Source organism: Tasmannia lanceolata, unplaced genomic scaffold (genome assembly GCF_043159265.1).
Source record: "Tasmannia lanceolata isolate RefF3 unplaced genomic scaffold, GAP_Taslan_0.1 ptg000012l, whole genome shotgun sequence".
NCBI lineage: Eukaryota > Viridiplantae > Streptophyta > Magnoliopsida > Canellales > Winteraceae > Tasmannia > Tasmannia lanceolata.
In genome coordinates this window covers 45,202,898-45,229,677 of record NW_027518689.1, presented here as the reverse complement: position 1 = coordinate 45,229,677, position 26,780 = coordinate 45,202,898, and the positions used below count along the sequence as shown (strand labels likewise).

The following is a 26,780-nucleotide window of genomic DNA, read 5'->3' as shown; positions in this document are numbered from 1 at the left end:
CTTTAAGAACCTCATGATCTGTGTCAAGCTTGATTTGCCTCCATTGGTGAAGATAACTGTATCATCCGCAAATAAGCAGTGGGAGATTGGGGTGCTGCCTCTACTTCTCATGAAATTTTTAGCTTTTCCATCAAGAAAGAGCTTCGAGATCCCTCTACTTAACACTTCTTCCGCCAGGATGAATAAGCATGGGGGCAACGGGTCTCCTTGTCTAAGCCCTCTCGTGGACTTAAAATAACCACTGGGTTCCCCATTGATGACAACCGAGAACCAGCACTTTTGGGTTGCCTCCTCAATGAGTTTTCTCCAAGGATCAGAAAATCCAAAGCGACCAAGCACTTTTTGCATAAAGCCCCAGTCTAGTCTGTCATACGCCTTGGCCATGTCGATTTTAAGCATCACATTCCCACCTCGTACTTTCCTTCCCAACCCCACCATCATTTCCTGGGCGATAGATATGTTGTCTGAAATGCATCTACCCTTTACAAACGCGCCCTGTTCAGGAGAAATCAGGTTAGGCAAGACTTTAGAGAGTCTTGTAACTATGAGTTTGGCAAAAATTTTATAACAAAAATTACACAAACTTATTGGTCTATATTCTGAGAAATTTTTTGGGCTTTCAACTTTAGGGATTAGAGCAATCAAGGTTGAAGTATAGTGTCTAGATAGCTTGCCCCCAGCAAAAAAAGCTTTAGCAGCCTCCACCACTTCCTCTTTGATTATTTCCCAACAACTAATGAAGAAGGTCCCATTTAGGCCATCCGGGCCTGGGGCACTCTCCTCAGGACACCCAAATACAGCTTCCTCAACTTCTATAACTGATGGCATTATAGAGAGGTAGTCATTATCCTCAGATGTTAGCAGACAAGGAATTGCTTCAAGAAGCTCTTCATCTGCTGAGACTCCCTCTTCTTGAAGAGCATTGAAAAAGTAATCTGTGGCCAATTCCTTGATTTTTTTTGGATCCTCGTCCCAAGTATTATCATTCAATATCGTCTTTATCCCTCCATGCTTTCTTTGTAATTGGATTGACGCATGGAAGAATTTTGAGTTTCGGTCTCCCTCTTTAAGCCACTTGTCTTTGGATTTCTGCCTCAAGAAAATTTCCTCCCGGAGAATAGCCTCATTTAGATTTTCCCTGGCTCCTTCAAGTCTATCATGATTGGGTTGGTTAGATTCGCCTTGGTGGATGCTTTCTGCTCTTGTTACTGTATCTTCTGCATCTTTAACATTCTGGAAGATGTTCCCAAATTCATCCTTGTTCCATGCTCTTAGTTTCCTTTTCGTATTCTTTAGTTTTATTGCCAAAACCTCAAGTGCTGTCCCATCTACTGACACACTCCAGGCATCTCTAACCACCTCCTGAAAATTCTCATGCCTGCACCACATTCTTTGGAATTTGAATGGCTGGAAAGATGGAGTAGTACATGATTTGAGGTCTAATAGAAGAGGACAATGGTCCGAACAATTACGAGAAAGGTGAGTAACAGTAGTTGACTGGAATTCTGTAATCCATTGCGAGTTGACAAGCACCCTGTCCAATCTTGCCCACACACATCCTTCGTTTAGCTGGTTGTTGCATCTAGTGAATCTATTCCCTAAGTATCCTGCATCAATCAGACCTGCTCCTTCTACTGCATCTTGGAAATCGGATGTAGAGACGGAGTTGGGAGGGAGTTTTCCTAGTTTCTCCTCCAAGCTTAAGACCGCATTGAAGTCCCCTCCAACCATCCATGCATTGCCAAAATTCTTGCCGCAGTCATGCAAGTATCTCCATAGAACTCTTCTTTCCACAATTGAACAGCTGGCATACACAAAAGTCATGACGACCGCCTTGGCAGATTGTATGTGCCTAGCGTTCACTGATAACGCTTGAGTGGATGATGAGATAATCTCTATGTTCAACATACTGTTCCACATTAACCAAAATTTTGAATTTTCTCCAAGGTTTGTCATGTGAAAATCCATTCTCAAAAGATCAGCCACCTCCTGGATTGCTTGTTCGTTTAGGAAAGGTTCCAATAAAACAATGAAGCATGGATTGTACATCTTGTTCAAAATATTTAATCTGCTGCGGGATCGTTTGCTTCTAACTCCCCTTATGTTCCATATGATTCCTGCTATCATAAAATGCGCTTCTTCACTTTTCTTCCCGACCGGGTAGTGGTCCCAGTTTTTGTTTTGGCTCAGTTCTTCTCTGCTTCACCTGCCTTTGCCGATTCTGATTCTGTTAGCAATGAGTCCAACTTGTCCTTATCCGAAAGAAGGGCAATTCCAATGTTTTCTTGTCGGGCTGTGTCCATAAGGCATTGGATTCTATTGTCCATCCTACCCCCCAATTTGAGTAACTCTCCTCTTGAAGCTTTTGGCACTGCTCCAGCAGAGGCAGTACCACCTTCTGGTATCCTTATTATATTTTGCACTGGGACAGAGCTGGACCCTATCCTAGCTTCTGTTAGATTTATTTGCTTTGGTGCCAAATTCTCACTGGCATAGGATTCATTTTCAGCGGAAGGAGATAGGAGACCTCTACTTTGTTCATTGCTAAGAGCTGAGTCCTTACTGACTTCAGGGTACCTTGGGGTTTCCAGCATTGGGATCCCTTCTACTATAGTCACCTCCGGGCTGGATGGGGATGACTGCTCTAGGACATGGTCTAAAGGAGATCTTTCAGCTGAGGTTAACCGGGTGGCTTCATTTGTTTCTGGTGAGATATCTCTTCCTTGATGTGGTCCTTCTGAGTCTTTATAGGGTAATACATCTTGCCTCTGCATTCCTCTACATAGATCTTGAGATATGTAACTGGTCTTTTCTTCTTTTTGAACATTGAGATATGTAACTAGTCTTATAACAAACAGTATTACAGGTCCAGTATCCATGTTCCGACAGTTCAGCTACAATGAAACAAAGAAGGCAACATGCAATTTCAGCACCATTATAGGAATGGGGGGATTTGGAACTGTCTACAAGGCTCAATTCAGTAATGGTTTTGTGGCAGCTGTGAAACGAATGAATAAAGTTTCAGAGATAGGTGAGGATGAGTTCTGTCTGGAGATGGAACTTCTTGGGAGACGGCACCATCGACATTTTGTTTCTCTTAAAGGCTTTTGTGTTGTAAAACATGAGAGGTAATCTAACAGCTCTCCATCTTCATCTTGTTGCTATCCTGATCTATTTCTTACTCATCTAAGAACCCGTGTAATATAACAATTTACCTCATTGACAGTTTTTTTTTTTTGAATGGCCTCATTGACAGTTTTTTAATGTATGAATATATGGAAAATGGAAGCTTAAAAGATCATCTCCATTGTATTCTTCTCGACTTGTTTCGTTTATTCTTTTTTTTTTTGTTAATTTTTCTTATTTAGCTGTTCTGTACATACTTCAATATTCGTCTCCGGTCTATGCAGCTTCTGGCAAAGGTCCACTAAGTTTGCAGAGTAGAATCCAAATTGCCATTGATGTTGCCAATGCTCTGGTAATTTGTGGCATTATACTTCTCATTCGGACCAATAAATTCAATTTTAGTTAACTGGTTCTTGGGATGCAAACCAATGTACTAGATGACAGTGCCTATAATGTAGCTCATTGTCATTGGCATATTAAGCATCTGACAATATAAGCTGTTGTCTACTGGACTTACATTTACTAGTGGGATCCCCCTCTCTATCACCGAGACAAAGTCCATCAATATTCTCCTAGATAAGAATTTTGTTGCGAAGGTAAAAAGTTTGGTTTAGCTGCAGGTGCATGCTTTGTGATTTTTAACTTGATTTAAAGCGATTGGAGGGTAATTCCAAGATTGTTTTCAGGTTGTGGACTTTGACCTCGCACTAGCTTCAAGAAGTGCGATTAGCTTTGAACCAGTAAACACAGATATCCAAGGAACTCCAGGTAACGTTATTTGGGACTAGAAAAAAAGAAAAAAAGCAGTTTTTTTTTAGCTGGTCTCAGATTAAGATAAAACAGTTTCATCCCTTCCATACTCTAAAAAAAAAAAAAAGAAAAAAAAGAAAAGAAAAAAAGTGGGCGGCGGCCCATTGCACTAGGCTCTCGCCATTGCACTAATATGAGTTTTAGTGCATTTTCATCCCTTTATTACTAATATGAGTTTTATATGATAAGTTAAGAACTATGCTTATGAGAAAATTTGCCGAGAAAGTTTTTGGTTGTGATTGACATCTGTACTAGACTCATTAGAAGAAATATTCTTCTCTTGTGAGTTTCTTACAGAGCACTCTCCCCCCTTCTCTCTTCAGTCTTGGGAACAAAGTGAGGGGCCCAAAGGCTTCTCTTGTGAGCTTCTTATAGAGTACTCTCTTCTGCTTCTCTCCTCAGTCCTGGAGACAAAGTGAGGGGCTCAAAGTCTTCTCCTGTGAGCTTATTATAAAGCATTCTCTACTCTTCTCTCTTTCAATCATGGAGACCAAGATGAGGGCCTCCTCTGAAATCTTGCTACACTTCTTGGTTTGGTCATTGATACTAGCAGCAAACATACCTGCTATGTCGTCCTCTGACGATCGCCATGAGACATACATCATCCACATGGACCACTTGCAGAAACCGGCAATGTTCTCCACCCATGAATCATGGCACAAGTCCACTGTGGCATCCTTGTCATCATCCAAAGAGGCATTCCTCTACTCCTACAACCACGTAATGCATGGCTTCAGTGCCAGGCTGACACCTTCTTAGCTATTTGAGCTAGAGAAATTGTCGGCCCATCGCACCACATATCGAGTCACATGGCAAGTTCTTCACCACCCATACCCCTATACCTCAGTCTGAATCACTGCTCTGGATGTCTGGCATATAGCCAACATCAGCCTACGGAGAAGTTGTGATTATTGGGATAGTTGACACTGGAATTTGGCCAGCTTCAGCGACCGGGGGATGCCTCTTGTGCCAAAGCGATGGAAGTGAGAGTGCGAGAATGAGACCGCATTTAGCCCTGCACTCTGCAACGAAAGCTCATAGGGGCTCGATCCTTCAACAAAGGACTACTAGCCAGTGGACGAAACATCTCCACAGAAAAAGACTTTGACTCTGCAAGAAACTATCTTGGACATGGAACACATGACATCCACGACAGCTGGTGTTTATGTATCGAATGTAGATTATTTTGTATATGCGAAGGGAACAACTAAAGGAGTAGCCCTAAGTGCATATGTCTCCATGTGCAAGGTACTATGGTTAATCGACTCATACCAGAGTGTGTCCATAGACGTGCTCGCGGGTGCTGATGGTGTAGATATCATGCCCCTGTGTCTTGGCTTTGATCAAACATCTTACTATAGTGATATTATTGCCAGCACAACTCTTTCAGCTATTGAGAAGGGGATCTTTGTCACCTTTGCTGCCGGCATAGTTGGTCCTATGCTATGAAGCACGGGTGTGGGGTGCGGGTGCGACACGACACGGGTACGCGGGTACGTGATTTTTCAAAAAACTCGGGTACGGGTGCATTCGGGTGCGTTGAATATAATAATATTTTTATTATTTTATTATATATTTATAAAAAAAGAAAAGAAAAAGGAGAGCAATCAAATAACAATAACATCATCAAAATGAAAAATTCTAATATTACTCTTCATTTCATGCGTGATTAAGTTCATCATTAAAGCACAAAAATAACATAAAGCACCAAAATAACATAAAGCATCAATGCATCATCAATCCTTATTCCTAGAAGTCCATCACCTCATCTCCAATATCGACAACATCGTCCTCTACGTCATCGGTAAAAACAATAGACTCCAACTCCGGCTCAACCAAAAAAAGACTAGCAACTTCAAGTACCCCTACATCCTCGAAGGAATCAAATGTATCGCCACCTATGTCCCATATCTTTGTCTCTCCTTGCTTATATTGTGGAGTTTGTCTTGAGAGAAGCCGAAGATTGCTATGAACGAGATGATGATGAAGGTTGCATAAGAATCTTCAAAGCTATGCTTTGAAGCATAGGGGCACATGTACCATGGATGGCCCACCACTCATGAGGCTTGATAGTGAACTGTTCATTGATGGAATCAACATCATTGAATAATCCGGACTTCATGGAGAATTTGGGGAACTCCACATTAGCTCTCGTGCGGTCCTCAGAATTGGTGAAGTACCTCTTGAAGCACTTTATTCTCTCGGTATAAATTTTTGCATCCTTATGTGGAGGCACCCGACTCGAATGTTCACTGAGCCATTGCTCACTATAATACCCTTAAGAAAAAAAAAACTAATTTAGCTTCAAATTTTAAGTCAAAAGTTAGAACTTAGAAATAAATATAAATAGCTAATAATCTAAATAAATTTAAAGTCACCTAACCTTGGATTCAATGAATGAGCCAAGCAATGAAGTGGAGTGTTGCTCTTGTTCCAACAAGCAACAAGAATCTCGTGCACCACGTAAAAAAATTTGGACTCCTCTTCTTTCCTCTTTCCTTCCTTCCTATATATCGCCGCCCTTACTTTCTCTATTATGGTATCTCACAAATCATAAACCAAGTGAAGGTAAGGCGTATCCGTGTCACACTCTCTAAGCATGTCATAGATGGGGGATGTAAATGTGAGTATGTAGTCAATAGAATCCCACCATACGTCATCTAACACCTTTTCTTTTACAAACCTCACTTTCCCCGCGTCATCCTCTCTATAACAAGTCCATTTGTCTCTAATAACCATTGCTTGAAGACCTTGCTTTAAGAGTTTCAATCTCTTAAGCATAACAATAACACCCGCGAATCGAGTCTCCGCCACGGAAAGCAACTTCAAAGTGTTGAACTCGTTGAATATGGCTAGTCTCATGGAATGATTCATTATGAAATTCTTAATGATGCTAGCATCTCTCGAAACATCCGTTATCCAACTACATTCGTCATATGTAACTTGATTTGCTTCCAAATTCTTCGCCGCACATATGTTCTTCAAAGCAAGGTTGAGGGTGTGCACCACACATGGGGTCCAAAAGATGGAAGAAAATTGTGCCTCAATTAGTTGCCCGGCCGCCTTACAATTTGCGGCGTTGTCGGTAATTACTTGGACAATATTTTCATGTCCAACTTCCATAATTACCTCCTTCAACAAGTTGGCAATGAAATGTTTGTCCTTTGTCTCCCCCGAACAATCTACTGCCTTGAGAAACATAGGGCTACCCTCGGTTACCGCCATGAAGTTAATGAGAGGCCTCCTTTGTGAGTCACTCCATCCATCACTAACAATGGTCACCCCTTTATCCTTCCATGTATCTCTAAAGAGTTGCAACAACATATCAACATTTGCCCTCTCTTTTTGTAGTAGAGTCGTCCTTAGCAAGTTGTACCCCGGAGGCAAATAACCGGAAATTGGATTGTTGGCCGCATAAGAGTATGAACTCGCATAGTGTGGGTTCCTTGCTAGGTGAAATGGCAAGCCACCGGAGTAAAACATCCGAGCAATCTCGCCATGTAGGCGATCACGGGCCGCCATGTTGAATGCCTTTTCAATAGCACTCACACTTCCACTTGAACCACTTGTCTTCCTCCTCTTTAGATCAAAACTTGGAGGGACAGGCATATTACTTGGGCAACTCAATGATCCACTACTTGATGATGGCGGCAATGACACTCTCTTGGGAGCATTTTGCTTCATACGCTCTTTGCATTCTTCCTCAAACCTTTGCATTGCAAGTAGATCACTTGCTTTCACTTTAGGACATGGTCCGATTCCTTGTCCCGCTATCTTCAACAAGTGCGCCCTAACCCTTGTATAGGAGCTACTGAAACTCTTACTGCAAAAATTGCATTGCCACCTCACATTCCCTCCACCCTTAGGATCTTTATCAAATCTAGAGACATGTTTCCATAAAGGCTTCGATAAATCTTCATCAGTAGAAGACGTATGTGCGGCTTGGGCGGCGCTACTAGCACCGGATGAAGACATTCTAAAATCTATTAAACAACAAAAATAAAAATTAGTCAGTTATTGTACGTTTGTACCCAAAAATGTAATGAGCCCCAAATAGATTTTTGGACTCAAAACTAAACAGAACAGGGCCTAAACTAAACAGGGCCTAAAATGAACAGGGCAAAATCACTAAATGTAATGAGCCCCAAACAGATTATTGGGCTCAAAATTAAACAAAATTTTGAATCCAATAATCAGTTTTGCAGAATTATTGCAGAATTCAAACAGATTATTGTACAAATAATTAGTAGTGGACTGGAAAAAAAATAGGGGCAGCAGTAAAGCCTATTCTCTAGCAAATCCCATATACAAGCAAATACCAAAATTCCATATACTAGCAAATTAGCAATTAGCAAATCCCATATACTAGCAAATCCCAAAATACTAGCAAATCCCAAAATTCCATAGCAAATTGCCAAATTCTATATAAAACAGTTTCAGATTTAAGGCCCTGTTCGTTTCAGATTTTGACAACCGATTGCGCTCCCAAAAGGGAAAAAGCCCAAAACCTATTTGGAGATTATGACAACTGATTGTCAGCCCTAAATAGGTTTGAGGCTGATAATCAGTTGCCAAAATCTCAAACGAAAAGGGCCTAAGTTTGGAGATTATGACAACTGATTGTCAGCCCTAAACCTATTAATCTGAGGAAATAGATTTGGGGAACACAATCAGTTGCCGTAATTTGAGGAAGGAAAAAGCAAAAGAAATGGGAGGAATAGAGAGAGAGAGAGAGAGAGAGAGAGAGAGAGAGAAATACCTTTAAGAGAGTGGAAGGGAGAGCCGGAGAGAGAGCCAGAGGTTCCGTCGGAGGAGGGAGCCGAAGGGAGAGCCGTCGGGAGAGGGAGCCGGAGGGAGAGCCGTCGGGAGAGGGAGAGGAAGAGGGAGATATATATATATGCGTTAGGGTTTTAAAAAACCCAAATTGTGGTTTTATTAAAGTTTTTAAAGACCCCCCCTCCTTTTACTCCACACACACCCCCCTAACTTAAGTTTTTTTTTTTTAATAAAAAGTTAAAAGTGTCAGGTGCGTCGGGTGCGCACCCCAAATGCACCCGACACGCACCCAATTCACAAAAGTTCATTTTTTTATATAATTTCTAGGGTGCTTACCCGGGACGTACCCGAGCGTACCCGTACCGGATACGCACCCGACACCACGAGGGCTTTTTAGGGGTACCCATGCTTCATTGGTCCTATGTTTAAGTGAACACGCAATGGGGCACCATGGATCACGACTGTCGACACTATTGACCGGAATTTCTTTTTAACTTTAACCCTCGGCAACAGAACAAAGTGAGAGGCAACATCCTACTTCCCTGTGAATGTTTACATTACCAGTGTACCTTTATACTACGATAAAGGTGAAACTGACTATGCAACTTGTTAGGCATCATCTTTGAATCCAAGTGAAGTTGCGGGAAGGGTGATTTTATGTGATATCAGCTACAGAACTGACGCTTTATCCCATATAGCCGACGTTAATAGGACAGGTGCAGAAGTAGATGTCTTCATAATCGAAAAGATGATTCTTGGCCCACAAGACTTCTCCATCACAAGCATGGTTTTACAAAATGACGCTGGTTCTTTGGCGGAGTACAAATTGGCAAAGACTAATGCAATAGTGATAGAGATGAGATTCTAGATAAACTAGCTGGGTACTAAACTAGCATCGAAGGTGGCGTATTTCTATTCAAGAGGGTTTGACCCGGTTAGCCTGGTTGTTCTAAAACCATACATCCTTGCACCAGGCGAGGAATTGTTAGCAACATGGATTCCTAGCCACCCATTCCTGCAGGAAGGGAAGGCTATTTGGTGTTAGATTATGCGCTAGTGTCCAGTACATCAATGGCGCCGCCTCATGTAGCCGGAGTTGCATCACTTTTGAGGTCCATCTATAGGGAGTGGAGCCCAGTAGTCATCCGTTCCATGATCATGACCATCGCAATGACCATTTGACAACACCTATTCAACCATTATAGATGAGTTGACTAGACTCCCCACCACGCCTTTAGAATTTGGAGTCGGCCAAATTAACCCCAACAAAGCCATGGACCCCAGGCTTGTCTACGATATGAATTCTCAAGACTATGTCGAATTCCTTTACACCCTCGACTACAATGAGCCGCATATGGCAGCTGCCATAATGCAATCTCAATGGTCATGCCGTAACACCCCTCCAGACCTCAATTACCCTTCTTGCATGGCTATTTTCTCCGTTACAACTAGTTTTCTGGTGGTAAAGAATTTCAGTAGGGTTGTGACCAATGTTGGAGGTGACAATGTTGTTTACCAGACAGTTTTTTGAGGTCCCCAATGGAATGCGAATCTGAATAGTGCCTCGTACTCATATTCATCGGCAAGTACTAGCAACAAGATTTTGTAGTGACAGTTGATGTTGACCAAGAGGCTTGGAATGGTAGCTTTGTAGCTAGTGGTTACCTCAAATGCGTTAATCAACAGCCTGTAGTAGCTATATCTCAATGACACTATTATACCCTATTTATAGATGATATCAACATAATTGCTATACTCGATAACTATCAGCACACAATAACAATCCAAACATTTTTATTTTTATTCGACCAAAGAGTTTGCTCCTATTATCGACCAATATTTCTTTTTTCGAAAGATGACTGAATTTATTATAGCATAGCCATTGATATACAGAAGCACGAGACAAGATGTCCCACACTCGAACATTGTATTCTCAACCTAAGTGCTTACCAAGCGTTGTGTGCCTAGATGGGTCCACTTAGGGAAGAATAAATTAGTTTATATTTTTTATAGCTTGTAGAATTTTCTCTCTAGTTGTTTGGCATGGATAGGAATCTCAGAGATAAGGGTTATCTAGATTGGCTTGGGTAGGAGTTGAGTTTTAGGCGTTCAACTTGGGTCGGGCTAAGATTGTGTAGTGATAATTAGATTGCAGCAATTATATTGATCTTATTTGGAAATATAGTATAATGGTGTCATTGAGAAATAGCTACTACAGGGCTTGAGACAACATGATTATGTTGATCAACCCATTTGAGGTAACCACTGGCTACAAAGCTCTCATTCCAAGCCTCTTTGTCAACCTCAACTGTCACTACAAACCCTTGCTGCTGGTACTTGCCGGTGAATACGAGAGTAGCGGGCTCTGTTCGAATTCGCATTCCATTGGGGACCTCAAAAACTGCCTGGTAAACAGCATTATCACCTCCAACATTGGTCACAACCCTGTTGAAATTCTTTACCATAGGAAAAGTAGTTGTGCCGGAGAAAACAACCATGAAAGAAGGGTAATTGAGGTCTGGAGGGGTGCTATGGCATGACCATTGAGATCGTCTGATGACGGCTGCCATCTGCGTCTCGTTGTAGCCGAGGGTGCAAAGGAATTCAACGTAGTCTTGAAAATTCATATCGTAGATAAGCCCAGGGTCCATGGCTTTGTTCGGGCTGATTTGGCCGGCTCCAAATTCTAAAGGCGTGGTGGGGAGTCCAGTCCACTCATCTATAATGGTTGAATGGGTGTTGTCAATGGTCACTGCGGTGGTCATGATCGCGGAACGGATGGCTGCTGGGCTCCACTCCCTATAGATGGACCTCAGAAGTGCTGCCACTCCGGCTACATGGGGCGCTGCCATTGACGTACCGGAAACTAGTGCGTAATCTGTCACCAAATAGTCCTTCCCCTTCTGTAGGAATGGCTGGCTAGGAATCCATGCTGCTAGGACATCCTCGCCTGGTGCGAGGATGTCTGGTTTTAGTACACCCAGGCTAACTGGGTCGGGCCCTCTTGAAGAGAAATATGCCACTTTAGGCGCTGGCTTTGTACCTAGCTTTGTTATCTGGAACCTCATCTCTGTTACTGTTGCATTAGTCGTTCCCATTGTGTACTCCTTCACCAAAGCAGCGGCGTCATTTTGTAAAACCATGTTTGGGATGGAAAAGTCTTCTGAGTCAAGAATCATCTTATCGATTATGAAGATACCTGCTTCTGCACCAGTCCTATTAATCTCGGCGATCTGTGAGAAAACATCAGTACTGTTGCTGATATCACATAGAACCACCTTTCCTGTGACTTCATTTGGATCCAGTGATGATGGCTGACAAGTTGCTTTGTCGGTTTCACCTTTGCCGTAGTATAAAGGTAAATTGGCAATGTAAACATTCTCAGGATAGTAGGGTGTTGCCTCTAACTTTGTTCCGTTGCCAAGGGTTAACGCTGCCAAGAAACTCCGGTCAACAGTGCCGGCTCCAACAGTCATGATCCATGGCGCCCCATTGTGTGTTGAGTTCAGCATAGGACCATCATTGCCACCAGCACATGTGACAAATATCCCCTTCTCAATAGCTGAAAGAGCAGCAATGGCAATAATATCATTGTAGTAAGGTGTTTGTTTGAAGCCAAGAGACAGGGACATGATATCAACACCATCGGCAATCGCTTGGTCCATGCCCGCGAGCACATCGGTGGCTGCACTCTGGTGTGAGTCAGTTAACCATAGTACCTTGTACATGGCGACATGTGCATTTGGGGCTACTCCTTTAGCTGTTCCCTTCGCGTATCCAAAACAGTCTACATCAGATACATAAGCACCAGCTGCCGTGGATGCCGTGTGTGTGCCATGTCCAAACCAGTCTCTTGCGGAGTCATAGTCATATTCTGTGGAGATGTTTATTCCGCCAGCTAGTAGTCCTTTGCTGAAGGATCGAGCCCCTATGAGCTTTTTGTTGCAGATGAAGGGCTAAATGCCGTCCCATTCTCGCACTCTCCCTTCCATCGCTCTGGCACTGAAGACATCCTCCGGTCACTGAAGCTCTCACTTTCAAGCCAAATTCCAGTGTCAATCATCCCAATAATCACACCACCTCCATACGCCGCTTGTAAGCCCAATGGTTCCCACCTTGGCAATTCCCATCTTATTTTGATGATTCCAATACACAAGTGATTTATGATCACTAATGTGTTTGATTGTCTAAGTTGTAGATCATAATTGCTTAAAGACATCATTGCTTGGATTAAGGCCAAAGAAGCTCGCATTGGACCACATTCGGAAGGCCAAAGACATCGAAGTCCAAGATAAATGAAGACTTGAAGAGTCCATTGAAGATCAAGTTATATTAGATTGTATTAAGATCCAATCCTAGTTTAGGATTTTGAAAGGTATAATTAAGGAAATAAACACGCACCCTAAATTTATAAGTGATTGTCTTTGTGGTGTTCCAACACCTTGGAACCCTCATAGCAATCCCAACTTGGTGTTAAGTTGGAAGCCTAAAAACAGAAATGAAAATCTGCTCAACATAGGCTTCTCGGAACTCCGAGAGTTTTTCTCGGAACTCCGAGAGTTTTTCTCGGAACTCCGAGAGTTATTCTCGGAACTCCGAGAAATAGTCCAGTAGACATTTTTTCAAGTTCTGTTTGTATTCCCGGAACTCCGAGATTTTTTCTCGGAACTCCGAGAAATATTCTCGGAACTCCGAGAACACTATAACGGTCATATTTTGAGCCGTTGGGAATTTTGCTGGAATTACCACAATGCCATTGAACGGTCATATTTTGGTTTTCCTATATATATGGGCATTCTAAACTTCAAGACTATCAATCCTAACACTCTTAAACTTCATTTGAACATCCAAATAGTGAATCAAACTTGATTATGCCTCTCATCCTCTAAAGCTTAGGATTTGGATCATAGGCCCAATTTGTACATCTTCTGCAATTCTTGTAAATCCTTGTGAGGGATTTTTTTGTTCTTTCTTTCTTAGTCAAGAACTTGTATCGGGCGAGTGTTCGGAGAAGCGTAGTCCACTCTCCGTGGTGAAGATTGCCACCAAGGTTAAAGGTAATCGGTATTTGTAATCGGCACCGATCTTCGCCGAAGTTAAGAAGATCACATAGTGAAGCCATGAACGGGTTTGGTTGGTGGAGTGGAGTAGGCCTCGCGTTTGGAGGACCGAACCACTTTAAATCTCGGGTGCAATCTCTCTTACTCTTGCTCTTTAGTTTGCATTTGCACTTTAGATTTAACTTGCGTGCTTGAATTTTATTGTTGATCTCTTAATTTCTAAAATTGGGTTTGAGTTTTCAAAAGAGTTAAAACTTGTTATCAACCTAATTTCTCACTCCTCATAAGTTGCCGTACTAGGGACCACCCTTGGAATTTCACTTGGTATCAGAGCATATTGCTCTTAAAGGATTTTCTTTTCTTAAAATCTTTGGTAAATTTTTCCTTTAAAATTTCAAACAAGGGAAAGATCATAAGATCTTTGGCAACTTTCTATTTTGTGAAATGACAAATTCAAATGGAACCGGACTTCCGGAGGGCCATTCCACAACCAGACCTCCCTTCTTTAATGGGTCCAACTATGGACATTGGAAGACAAGAATGCGCATCTATCTTCTTTCGATAGATGTGGAACTTTGGCACATTGTTGAAAATGGATATATGTTGCCTTCCAAACCATTTGAAGAATGGAATGTCGTAGAGAAAAGGCATGGAAATTTAAATTACAAAGCTATAAATTCTTTGTTTTGCGCCCTATCTACCGAGGAGTTTAATCGAGTTGCTCTTTTTGATTACGCCAAGGTTATTTGGGATACACTTGCCGTTACCTATGAGGGAACATCTCAAGTTAAGGATTCCAAAATAAACTTGTTAAAGAGCAAATATGAAATGTTTAGAATGGGTCAAAACGAAAGCATTTCCGAAATGTATACTCGTTTTTCTAAAATTTCTAATGAACTAGCTAATCTTGGTAAATCTTATCCTACTGATGAGCTTGTGAGTAAGTTGCTTAGGTCACTTCCTCCACATTGGGATCCAAAGGTCATCGCGATACAAGAATCAAAGGATCTCAAGGCGCTAACCATGGAGGAGCTTGTAGGATCTCTCATCACCCATGAGATGCTCCTCACTAGCCGACAAGAGGAGAAGAAGCCGAAAGAGAAAGAAAAAGAGAGTCGATCTCTAGCTCTAAAAGCCTCCCAAGCGAACTCATCATCCTCTAGCGAGGCGGAGGCGGATAGCGATGAAGAAGAAGCTTTAAGAAAATTTAAAAGCTTATGGAGAAAGAAACATAAAAAGGATAAAAAGAAGAAAGAAAAAAGTGAAGTTGATGGAGCTTTACGATGTTACAATTGCAAGAAGATTGGACACAAAAGACTGGATTGTCCACTTCTCAAGTCATCTTCCTCAAAATACAAGGGAAAGAAGGATTGGAAGAAGCATAAGGCTCTTGCCGCCGGATGGGATGCTACTAGCACCTCGGGAAAGAGTTCAAGCGATGGGGAAGATAGCAAAAAGGATGATCTTTGCTTCATGGCACTCACCCATGAAGATGAGGTAAATTCAAACCCCTCTTATAATTCATCAAGTAGTGATAGTGAAAAAATATCCTATGATGAATTATGCTCAACCTTGCATTCTCAAATTTCTAAAAATAAAGTTCAAAAGAAAACTATTTCAAAATTAGAAAATGAACTTAATCTTTTGAGGAATGAATCTTCTTCCAAATCTCAAGCACAACTTGAAAGTTTTAAACTTGAGATTGAAACCCTTAAGGGTATTTTGGATGAGAAAGATTGCCAATTAGCACAATTTCAAAATATGGCAAGCTCTTCCAAATCTTATGAAGATGAATTTAATAATTCTTTAAAGCAATTAACCCATCTTCATAATGAAAATGAACGGTTAAGATTATGTCTTCATGGTTTTCTAAATGGTGATAAAATTATTGACATAATCTTAAAGAAAGCTAATCAAAGACCTAATCATGCATTTTATGATAGGACTAGCTTGTCTAACCCTCATGTTAGATGCCATTTTTGTGGAATAAATGGTCATTACCAATTCCAATGTGCATCTAAGATTAGGGATTATGGTGGAACCAAGAAATCTTGGGTTCCCAAAGCCCCCATATGATCATCTTCATATGTGCTTAGATTAGGGGTTTTTGCTTAAAATTGAATATCTTTTTATAGTTATCCCCTCTTGTATTGAAATTGTTTTTTCAATAGGGGGAGTTCTAGGTTTGTGTTTTTCCTTGAAAAAGGGGGAGCTTTAAATTGAATATTACATCCCTTTGTTTCTCTTTTACCCCAATCTTTTTTATTGATGCCAAAGGGGGAGATAATTCTAGTGTAAGGAAAATATGTAAGCTTTTATTGGAAAATCTCTTGTGCTTGTCATCATCAAAAAGGGGGAGATTGTAAGCCCAATGGTTCCCACCTTGGCAATTCCCATCTTATTTTGATGATTCCAATACACAAGTGATTTATGATCACTAATGTGTTTGATTGTCTAAGTTGTAGATCATAATTGCTTAAAGACATCATTGCTTGGATTAAGGCCAAAGAAGCTCGCATTGGACCACATTCGGAAGGCCAAAGACATCGAAGTCCAAGATAAATGAAGACTTGAAGAGTCCATTGAAGATCAAGTTATATTAGATTGTATTAAGATCCAATCCTAGTTTAGGATTTTGAAAGGCATAATTAAGAAAATAAACACACACCCTAAATTTATAAGTGATTGTCTTTGTGGTGTTCCAACACCTTGGAACCCTCATAGCAATCCCAACTTGGTGTTAAGTTGGAAGCCTAAAAACAGAAATGAAAATCTGCTCAACATAGGCTTCTCGGAACTCCGAGAAATGGTCCAGTAGACATTTTTTCAAGTTCTGTTTGTATTCCCGGAACTCTGAGATTTTTTCTCGGAACTCCGAGAAATATTTTAGGAACTCCGAGAACACTATAACGGTCATATTTTGAGCCGTTGGGAATTTTGCTGGAATTACCACAATGCCATTGAACGGTCATATTTTAGTTTTCCTATATATATGGGCATTCTAAACTTCAAGACTATCAATCCTAACACTCTTAAACTTCATTTGAACATCCAAAGAGTGAATCAAACTTGATTATGCCTCTCATCCTCTAAAGCTTAGGATTTGGATCATAGGCCCAATTTGTACATCTTCTGCAATTCTTGTAAACCCTTGTGAGGGATTTTTTTGTTCTTTCTTTCTTAGTCAAGAACTTGTATCGGGCGAGTGTTCGGAGAAGCGTAGTCCACTCTCCGTGGTGAAGATTGCCACCAAGGTTAAAGGTAATCGGTATTTGTAATCGGCACCGATCTTCGCCGAAGTTAAGAAGATCACATAGTGAAGCCATCAATGGGTTTGGTTGGTGGAGTGGAGTAGGCCTCGCGTTTGGAGGACCGAACCACTTTAAATCTCGGGTGTAATCTCTCTTACTCTTGCTCTTTAGTTTGCATTTGCACTTTAGATTTAACTTGCGTGCTTGAATTTTATTGTTGATCTCTTAATTTCTAAAATTGGGTTTGAGTTTTCAAAAGAGTTAAAACTTGTTATCAACCTAATTTCTCACTCCTCATAAGTTGCCGTACTAGGGACCACCCTTGGAATTTCACCGCTGCTGGCCATATGCCGGAGCGGTGATTCAGACCAAGGTATAGAGGGGTGTGGGTGGTGAAGAGCTTCCCATAGGACTCACGATATGTGGCACGATGAGCTGGCAATTTCTCTAGCATAGATAGCTGAGAAGGTGTCAGCCTAGCACTGAAGCCATGCATTACATGGTTGTAGGAGTAGAGTAATGCCTCTTTGGATGATGACAAGGATGCCACGGTGGACTTGTGCCATGATTCATGGCTGGACAACAACGCCGGCTTTTGCGAGTGGTCCATGTGGATAATGTACGTCTCATGCCGTTCGTCGGAGGCTGACATAGCTGGTATACTTGCTACTAGTATTAGTGACCAGACAAAGGAGTGTTGCAAGATTTCTGAGGAGCTCCTCATTTTGGTCTCCATGGCTGAGGAGTGGAGAGAGAATTTTCAAAACAAAATAAGGTTCAGAAGACTTTGAGCTCCTCCCTTTGTCTTCATGACTGAAGAAGGGGGGAGAGTGCTCTATAAGAAGCTCACAAGAGAAGTCTTTTTCTTCTAATAAGTCTCTTACAGACGTTAATCACAACAAAAAACTCTTTCTTGATGATTTTTCCCATAAGCATAGTTCTTATCATATAAAAACCTAGTATTAAAGCGATGAGACTGTTTTATCTGTTTTTCCTTTGAGGCCAGCTAACCCAGTTCTTGTTTCTTCCTCAAAACGGCAAAGCTGCCTGTTGTTAGATTTGTAGTAGCAAAGCTGTAAATGGCTTCTATCATGATTTTCAAGTAAAACAAGACGTATCTTGTTATGTTTGTGATTGTGACATTCTTTGAAACTATCAGGAAAGTGTCAAAAGGGTGGGACAAAAATAGAAGCGGTTAATTTTAAAGTTTAAACAGGCTTTTTGCCAATATGTAAGTATTTCTGCCCACATGCAATTAAAACCCATGTAAAATATATGCACTATTTCATGCATATATGCACATATACACTATAACTTATATCTAATGTCCTGCATGGTTAGTAGGTCCTGCATGGTTAGTAGGGCTGCAACTCGGGTCGGGCGGGTCGGGTTTTGGAGAACCCAACCCTACCCGAGAAATATCTCGGGTCGGGTCGGGTCGGGTTTTTTTTCGGAAAACCCACGATTCCCAAACCCGGCCCTACCCATGATAAATCTCGGGTCGGGTCGGGTTTTTTCACGTTGACGCAATTTTTTAAGGAAAATTCTTGTTTGGCAAGGCAACTCAACTCATAGAAGTAGAAATTACACTCACATTACACTTGAATCAAACAATTATGTAATTACACTCACATTACACTTGAATCAAACAATGCCGTAATCAAACAATGTTGTAATTACAAGCAAACAATGCTGAATCAAACGCTTGAATCAACTCAACTCATAGAAGCAGAAATTACACTCACATACAATAACATTGGGTGTGTGGGTTTTCAGCAATAGAAAAAAATGTACATACTATAACTTATGTAACTCGGGTCGGGCCCCTTCAAACCCAGCTCGACCCGAGATTCATGCGGGCTTTTGAATGCTCAACCCGGCTCGACCCAAAACCCATGAAACCTGAACCAGACCCACGTTATTTTCGGGTCGGGTCGATGCGGGTCGGGTAAAACCCGGCTCGAGTTGCAGCCCTAATGGTTAGTGATTTAGGGCCACTTTGGGTTCTTCTGAAATGGTTCCTATTTGCAAATGGGTGATGATACATTCACCCCTCTTATTTATCTTTTCCTAAAATGGCTGCATTTCCACCTCTTTTTGCTGTCTTTTCCTCATGGTAAAGTCGGTTTCAGGAGAAGACAAATGAAAGGTGGAAATATCACTTGTCATGAGATAATTGTAATTTAATCTTATATGATAATGGGAAGCTAAGTCCTCTTTGGAAGCCATTAACTACATCATTTCTAGGTATTATACCACCAACTAATTTATCTATTTAATCCATTACTTTGTCCAGTTCGCGTAGCTACATGTAAATGATATTTTCACCCCCTCTTCTAGAAATGGCACCATTTTAAAATATTTTACAATACAAGTCAATTTTTAAACCCAATGGACCCTTCAGTAAATTGAAATCACAGTGGGACATCTTTTGTGTTTATTTTTCTACACAACTTTGATAAATACAGCACTCACTGATCCAAAGTATTGAGCGAGATTTCTCCATTTCTCTTCGTAATAATCTTTAAAAATAGCTAAGTTACTGATCTAGTAATACACGACTATGACATGTGGAATCATCAAGCGGTTGACGCTTTGCCACCCCAAGCTTTACTCTGTCCATGTCATTGGTTAATCAACAGCTTAGAAGCGCCAGCCTACGATATCTTCGTGGTCTTTGTGATTTTAGTTTTCTACAAAATTTTTGTTGCTAAGCTGATTGTTTATATGTAGACAGTAACTATTAATCAAAAGTTTTATTAGTGATTTTTATGCAACTAATAGCTCAACTAAACTACATAACCTCACTGGATCTCTTTCCAATAACATAATACTTGAAATTTGTATAAAATAGATGGTGACATTGGAGATGACGTTTTATTCTCCCTCAAGTGATCCAAACACAATGACCTTTATGATTTTCCCTGAATCATATCGATTTCATCGCTTACAATTTAACCCATTAGCTTGGCCGGATCATGTAACCACATAAGGACATGTAACTACATAAGGAAATGATATTTTCAACCCCTCCTCTTTTGTTTTGTTTATGCCTGAACATGAAACAAGAAAGTGCAAATGCAAGGAAAGGGGATGGAAAAATCATTTCCCATATGCAAGGAAATATCACTTGTCGTGTATAAACCTGCACAAATCTGTCCTTTTTTTGCCCCTACAGTTCATAGGGTTAGGATGATCCTATCAAGCTGATTTTTTGGGCACACCCTATCTGTGTGAGGGCGCATCAAATGAATGCTTAGGATCACCCAAACAATGTGACCCCAACTGTTATTTTAAGGTAGGGAGTAGATAAGTTATCTACTCCAGGGAGTACCTTCTCTTCTCTCTCTCTCTCTCTCTCTCTCTCTCTCTCTCTCTCTCTCTCTCTCTCTCTCTCTCTCTCTCTCTCTCTCTCTCTCTCTCTCTCTCTCTCTCTCTCTCTCTCTCTCTCTCTCTCTCTCTCTCTCTCTCTCTCTCTCTCTCTGTATATATATATATATATAATGTTCTTCCTTCTAACCTCTCCTTTATCATGTTCCATGTCACAAGTCATGGAACACATCTCCCTTTCGATGTTCTTCTTTATTTTCCTTCTTTCCGGTGTTGCCATGTCATCCTTGGCCGAGGTTCGACGGCCATATATCATCCACATGGACAAATCATCCATGCCAGCTCCCTTCTCCACTCATGAAAATTGGTACACATCAATTCTCTCATCCCTAACCTCACAAGATGGAATCCCCCCCATCCATTTATACACCTACAACCATGTTGTCCATGGCTTTAGTGCTGTCCTCTCAACATCCCAACTGGAACAACTGGAAAGAAATCTAGCTCACATTGCCACATACCCAGAGTCCTATGGCCAGCTCCACACCACCCACACCCCTCAGTTCCTTGGCTTGAAGAAACACGCCGGCCTATGGCCGGCAGCTGGGTTCGGCGATGACATGATAATTGGGATACTCGACACTGGTATTTGGCCGGAGAGTGAGAGCTTCAACGACAGAGGAATGCCACCTGTGCCAGAAAGATGGAGAGGTGAATGTGAGACGGGTACAGAATTCAATTCTTCTTACTGCAATCGGAAACTCATCGGAGCACGTTCTTTCAGTAAGGGGCTGAAACAAGGAGGACTGATCATCAATAAGACTGAGGACTATGATTCTCCAAGAGACTACATGGGACATGGGACTCACACATCATCAACTGCGGCTGGGAGCCGGGTACATGACGCAGACTACTTTGGCTATGCGAAGGGCACAGCCATTGGGATTGCACCCATGGCTCGAGTCGCCATGTACAAGGTCATATTCTTCACCGACTCTGAGGAATCAGCTTCAACCGATGTGTTGGCAGGAATGGACCAAGCAATTGCCGATGGCGTCGATCTCATGTCCTTGTCATTGTCGTTCGAAGAAACACCTTTTTACGAAAATATAATTGCTCTCGGAGCTTTCGCCGCTGTAGAGAAAGGGATATTTGTATCGTGTTCGGCCGGAAATGCTGGCCCTCATGGTTATACTATCCATAATGGTGCTCCATGGATCACAACAGTGGGTGCATCCACCATAGATAGAGATTTTGCTGCTTCTGTGACACTTGGCGATGGTGTAACAACAATTCGAGGGAAATCAGTTTTTCCTGAAAGCATCTTCCTCTCTGGTCTCCCTATCTACTATGGAGATGGAAATTCTAGTAAGGAGAGCTGTGATTATAACTCCCTTGACCCAAAAGAAGTAGCAGGGAAGATTCTCTTCTGCTCATATGCATACCCTATAAACCAGGCGGAAGAAATGAATAGAACAGGAGCCGCAGGAGGGATCTTTGTGAGCGATTTTGGACAATTCATGCATCCCAAAGAGTTTAATCTGCCATTTGTGTTGATAAGCATTAAGGATGGAGAGATCGTGAAAAAATATATAAAGAACGCTGCAGAATCAGCAACTGCAGATATCAAGTTCCAAATAACAGTGCTTGGAACAAAACCAGCACCGGAGGTGGCTTATTTCTCGTCAAGAGGGCCCGATCCCCTGATCCCGTGGATCTTGAAGCCTGATATTGTGGCCCCTGGGGTTGATATCTTGGCTGCGTGGGTGCCCAATCGAGAAGGAGAAGCTCTAATCGGTTATGATTACTTGGTCACCGATTATACACTTCTATCTGGAACTTCAATGTCTTCACCACATGTTGTTGGAGTTGCGGCCTTGCTCCGAGCAGTTCATCGTAATTGGAGCACAGCAGCGATTCGATCAGCATTGATGACGACCGTTGAAATAACAGATAATAGCAATGGACCGATCATCGACATGACTACTCAAACCTCAGCCACACCTCTCGATTTTGGGGCTGGACATATAAACCCAGAAAAGGCCATGGATCCTGGTCTGGTTTATGATGCAGAGTTGCAGGATTACATCGATTTTCTCTGCGGGCTCAACTATACAAGCCAACAAATGAGAGTCATCACTAGGAATTCGAATTACACTTGCAGAAAGGCAAATCTCGATCTAAATTATCCGTCGTTCATGGTCGTTCTCAATAACACAAACTCTTCTGGGTCCTCATTTACGAGGACTCTGACAAATGTGGTTGATTCTCCTTCAGTTTATCGTGCGGTTGTGAGGGCACCCACTGGAATGAAAGTTGTGGTTGAGCCGCAGACACTCCATTTTGAAGGCAAATACAGCAAGCAACAATTCTCAGTAAGGGTCGATGTCGATTTAGCAAGCCCAAGAATAGAGAGCGATTACATTGCAAATTATGGGTACCTCAGTTGGTATGAGGATGGGGGAAAGCATGTGGTAAGAAGTCCCATAGTTGCTGCCTTTGCACCATAGAAACAATGTGTTTGTGCGAGAGGTTTAATACTTCTGCATTGCTTTTGCCATGTAGGTTATTAAAAATTATTTATTATGAATAAAGCAAATTTATTTTGAAAATGGCAGGTCATAATGAAGAATTTTCTTATGAAAATTAAAATTGAATAGAATTCTAGATTTACAACCAAAATCGTAAAAAAAATAAATGCTAAATAAATATTTCAATTGTAATTGTAATATGAGGAATGCTAAACGCCCTTGCAAAATTCAGCCGCAAGGGCGCCCCCATTGGATCCATTTCATCAAAGCACAGTTAATATTCTTTGACTTGTACATTTTTCAATGCAATCATAAATGCACTTTGGTGACGTTGAATGCACCATGTCAAATGAAAAAAAAAAAAACGTACTCAGAAGCCTACGATCTGCAATAACCCTGAAATCCACTAGGGAAGAAGAAGAAGAAGAAGAAGAAGAAGAACCCTAGATTCCACTAAGTAAGGAGACATGGGAGGAGTAGGGGAGGGTAGAGAGAGAGAGAGAGAGAGAGAGAGAGGGTGAAAACAAATCAATCTTTATTTCTTTTTTCAATATGAGTATCACTTTTCACGTTTACACCATCTATTTATAGACAAAAAAGAAAGCTAGAAATCCAACTACAACTATTCTAATAGAATCCTAAAAACAATAGACTTCTAGTCCAAAAAACAAACTAACTTCCTACCCAAAATAAAAATAAAATAAAATAAAACCAACTAGGAAACTAAATCCTAGTGTCCTATGTCAGTCCCCTCAACTTGGAGAGAACTAGCCCTCAAGTTTCGCATTGATTAACTCGGTTCATCTGGTGGGTGGTTCTTGATCCCGTCAGGTTGGAGAGATGGCCATATTTTTTGGAAGATCGACAATGTAAGCATGGTTGTTAATCTTCTTAACAATCCGATATAGACCATACTGCTTGTTCTTTAATTTCTTGTAAGTTGTCAGTTTGTCACTACAAATCTTTCTTTACTAGAAACATTTTTGCTCGCCTATGCTTATCTGTAGGGCTGCAACTCGGGTCGGGCGGGTCGGGTTTTGAAGAACCCAACCCAACCCGAGAAATATCTCGGGTCGGGTCGGGTCGGGTTTTTTTCCGGAAAACCCACGAGACCCAAACCCGGCCCTACCCATGATAAATCTCGGGTCGGGTCGGGTCGGGTCGGGTTTTTTCACGTTGACGCAATTTTTTAAGGAAAACTCTTGTTTGGCAAGGCAACTTCCTTTCTAGAATGGGCAAGCAATCATTTTCACCAAAAGAAATTAAAAATTAAACATGAAATATTTCTTTTACGGGCTCACATTGAGGAAAAATCAACAATGAGTTATGGAAAGTTGGGCAAAGATAAGAGATTAATAATGAGTCTATTCTTCAATGACACAAAGAAGATGACCATAAAAAACAAAAAATGAACGAAATTGCAGGCTATGCAATGAAATTAAACATACTAGATGTCTTGACTCAGTCGCTGTCATAGTATCATGGCTGATTTTTAGAAACCCAATTCCGATTTTAAATGCTTTCGGATGTGGAGTGACACTCCTCGGCTGTACTATCTACGGATACGTGAGGCACAATCTCTCTCAGAAACTGCCAGGAACCCCTCGAAAACGGATGGAGATGCTCCCGCTTGTAAATGTTAAATTAGATGATTAAGGTTTAAAGGCACAATAATATGGTTTTAATTGTTGTAAAGAGTGAGCTAATGTAATGGAACTGCTCTTCTAATATAGGGAAAGCATTTGAGCTGAGGATTGCTTTCTATTTCCTTCCATTTGATTAGTTGAAAGGTTCTTTGCCATGACATTTTGATTGGTAGATATTTATCAGAATTTTCACATAGCATGCCAACATCATAATTTAATACTGAATAAGAAACTATGTTAGGAATTGGATTTGAGAGATGACATAGTAACCAAGATATCAACTCTTGATTCAATTTTTCTGAGCAAAGATCTAAACTTTTTGTACAAAGGTTGCATGCTGAAATGTGGGTCTTTTGTCAAATGTTATACCGTTTACTAAGCAAGGAGCCAGAAGTTCTTCTGCCATCAAGTGCTGATGAGGTATCCACCAATGCCCCTGCTCTGTTTTCTAACACCCAATGTCAGACATTCTGCATTATTGATGCATTGCTCCACGAAATCCTCATTGCTGCTCTTGAAGAAACTGCAAAACAACAAGAAAATCTCAACAACATTTGATCTAAAATGCTTCAATAAGATCTCAGATAAGTAACCCAAAAACTACAATCTTTCCCTTCTATTTATGGGTGGATGGACAGAGAAGCCACAGATCAAGATCTAATTATAATGAAAAGTGAAACAAAGGCTTTTACCAATTGATTAGAGAAGGCTTCTTCTGACCCAAGACCAAAACAGAAGCTTCAAGTTTCTTGACTTGGCTGATGACAATGGTTAATGTGGGTCCTTGGATAACCAGAGCTTCAACTTCCACCTGATGGATTAAAAAACCCACACAGGAAGTAAACAAAGTTATCAAAATGGGAATAGAATAATAGTAAAGGGTCAATGAACTTATCAATTTTTTGATGTGATAAGAAGGAAAACCATTCAAGACAAGAGATCTAGGAGAAATTGATTAGAAATGTGGTTCTTACTAGTCCTTAAACCAGAACACAAAATGAGAATACAAAAACCCATCTGGAAAATGTGGGCATTTTTTTTTTGAACAAAAAGAGAATCTAGTAAGAAAGTAGAAGATGGCCCAAAAAAAAGAAAAAAATCCAGTATCCCCTTGTGTTTTCCATTCTGTTTACATTACCTCTGGTTTGAAGGCCTTGCAAAGAGATCCAAGAGAGTTGGCAAGGTGAGGTGAAGAGTCAGAGGAGAGGGGGTTTCTTTGAGATTTGTGAGGTGGAATGATGTGAATAAGAGTAAGGAGATCTCCCTTGTTAATCACATGTGAGAGTGCCCACATCATGGCATCCTTAGCACTTGTAGATCGATCTATCAAAGATAGAAATGAAATCAAAGACAGTAGATCAATGGTGAAGAAATCAAAATCATTGAGAGAAAAGAGATCAGAAACAAGGTGAAAGAAGAGTGAGGCTCGATCGTGTGAAGCTCCATCCTTGATTCTCTACTCTTGAAACAATGAAACCCTAGTACCAAAGTGGGAAAAGATAAAACGAAGATGGAAAGAGGCCCTGGTTTGGAAAGAGTCCTGTTTTTGGCTTTTACATATTATAAAGCTTAAGTATCTCGGGTCGGGTCGGGTCGGGCCCCTTCAAACCCGGCTCGACCCGAGATTCATGCGGGCTTTGTGTTTCTAAACCCGGCTCGACCCAAGACCCAAGAAACATCAACCCGACCCAGGTTATTTTCGGGTCGGGTCGATGCGGGTCGGGTAAAACCCGGCTCAAGTTGCAGCCCTACTTATCTGTTGCTTTCTTGTACTTTGCATCAAACTCTCAAGTCGCTTCCGCACTTCCGTCTCTTTTTCCTCATTTCTAGGGTCCCTACAACTAATAGTGAGAAAGGCCTTTCCCTCCAATTGTAAATCTTTGGGTACTTCCCGTCCACTCATAGGCCCAAAGACAATTTTTCTCCCATCTTTTTCTAATACATAAACATCATCGTTGCCTCTATGTCTTGTATCTACATCGTATTGCCAAGGTCTTCCTAAGATTATGTGACACAAATCCATGTCAATCACATTATATAATACTTTATCTTTATAATTCCATGAAATAAAAAAAAGGAATGCGACAAATTTCGTTACCTTTGTTTCAACGCCCTTCTTCATCCAGCCAATTTTATAAGGTGATGGATGTGTCTCCATCTCTAAGCGTAATTTGCTCACCATTAATATTGATATCATATTTCATTGTTGCTGGTAGGAGTGTAAATGGATATTCGGAAATTCGATTACCG

The 26,780-nt window shown here is 41.1% G+C and overlaps 1 protein-coding gene and 3 pseudogenes across 1 annotated transcript; 2 read left to right on the top strand and 2 right to left on the bottom strand.

Annotated features, from left to right (window-relative positions):
- Window positions 1-4,419: 4,419 nt before the first annotated feature.
- LOC143888852 (subtilisin-like protease SBT3) lies at window positions 4,420-10,422 on the top strand (annotated as a pseudogene).
- Window positions 10,423-10,907: 485 nt separating this feature from the next.
- On the bottom strand, window positions 10,908-17,759 carry LOC143888851 (subtilisin-like protease SBT3 pseudogene; annotated as a pseudogene).
- Window positions 17,760-20,559: 2,800 nt separating this feature from the next.
- LOC143887401 (subtilisin-like protease SBT1.7 pseudogene) lies at window positions 20,560-22,947 on the top strand (annotated as a pseudogene).
- A 1,796-nt stretch (window positions 22,948-24,743) lies between these two features.
- LOC143887400 (uncharacterized) lies at window positions 24,744-26,280 on the bottom strand. The gene is made up of 3 exons (XM_077391491.1): window positions 25,669-26,280; window positions 25,223-25,341; window positions 24,744-25,053 (listed from the first exon to the last, which is right to left on the bottom strand). Exons 1-3 carry the CDS (start codon window positions 25,825-25,827, stop codon window positions 24,936-24,938), a joined length of 396 nt encoding a protein of 131 aa, XP_077247606.1. The 5' UTR covers window positions 25,828-26,280; the 3' UTR covers window positions 24,744-24,935.
- Window positions 26,281-26,780: the final 500 nt, after the last annotated feature.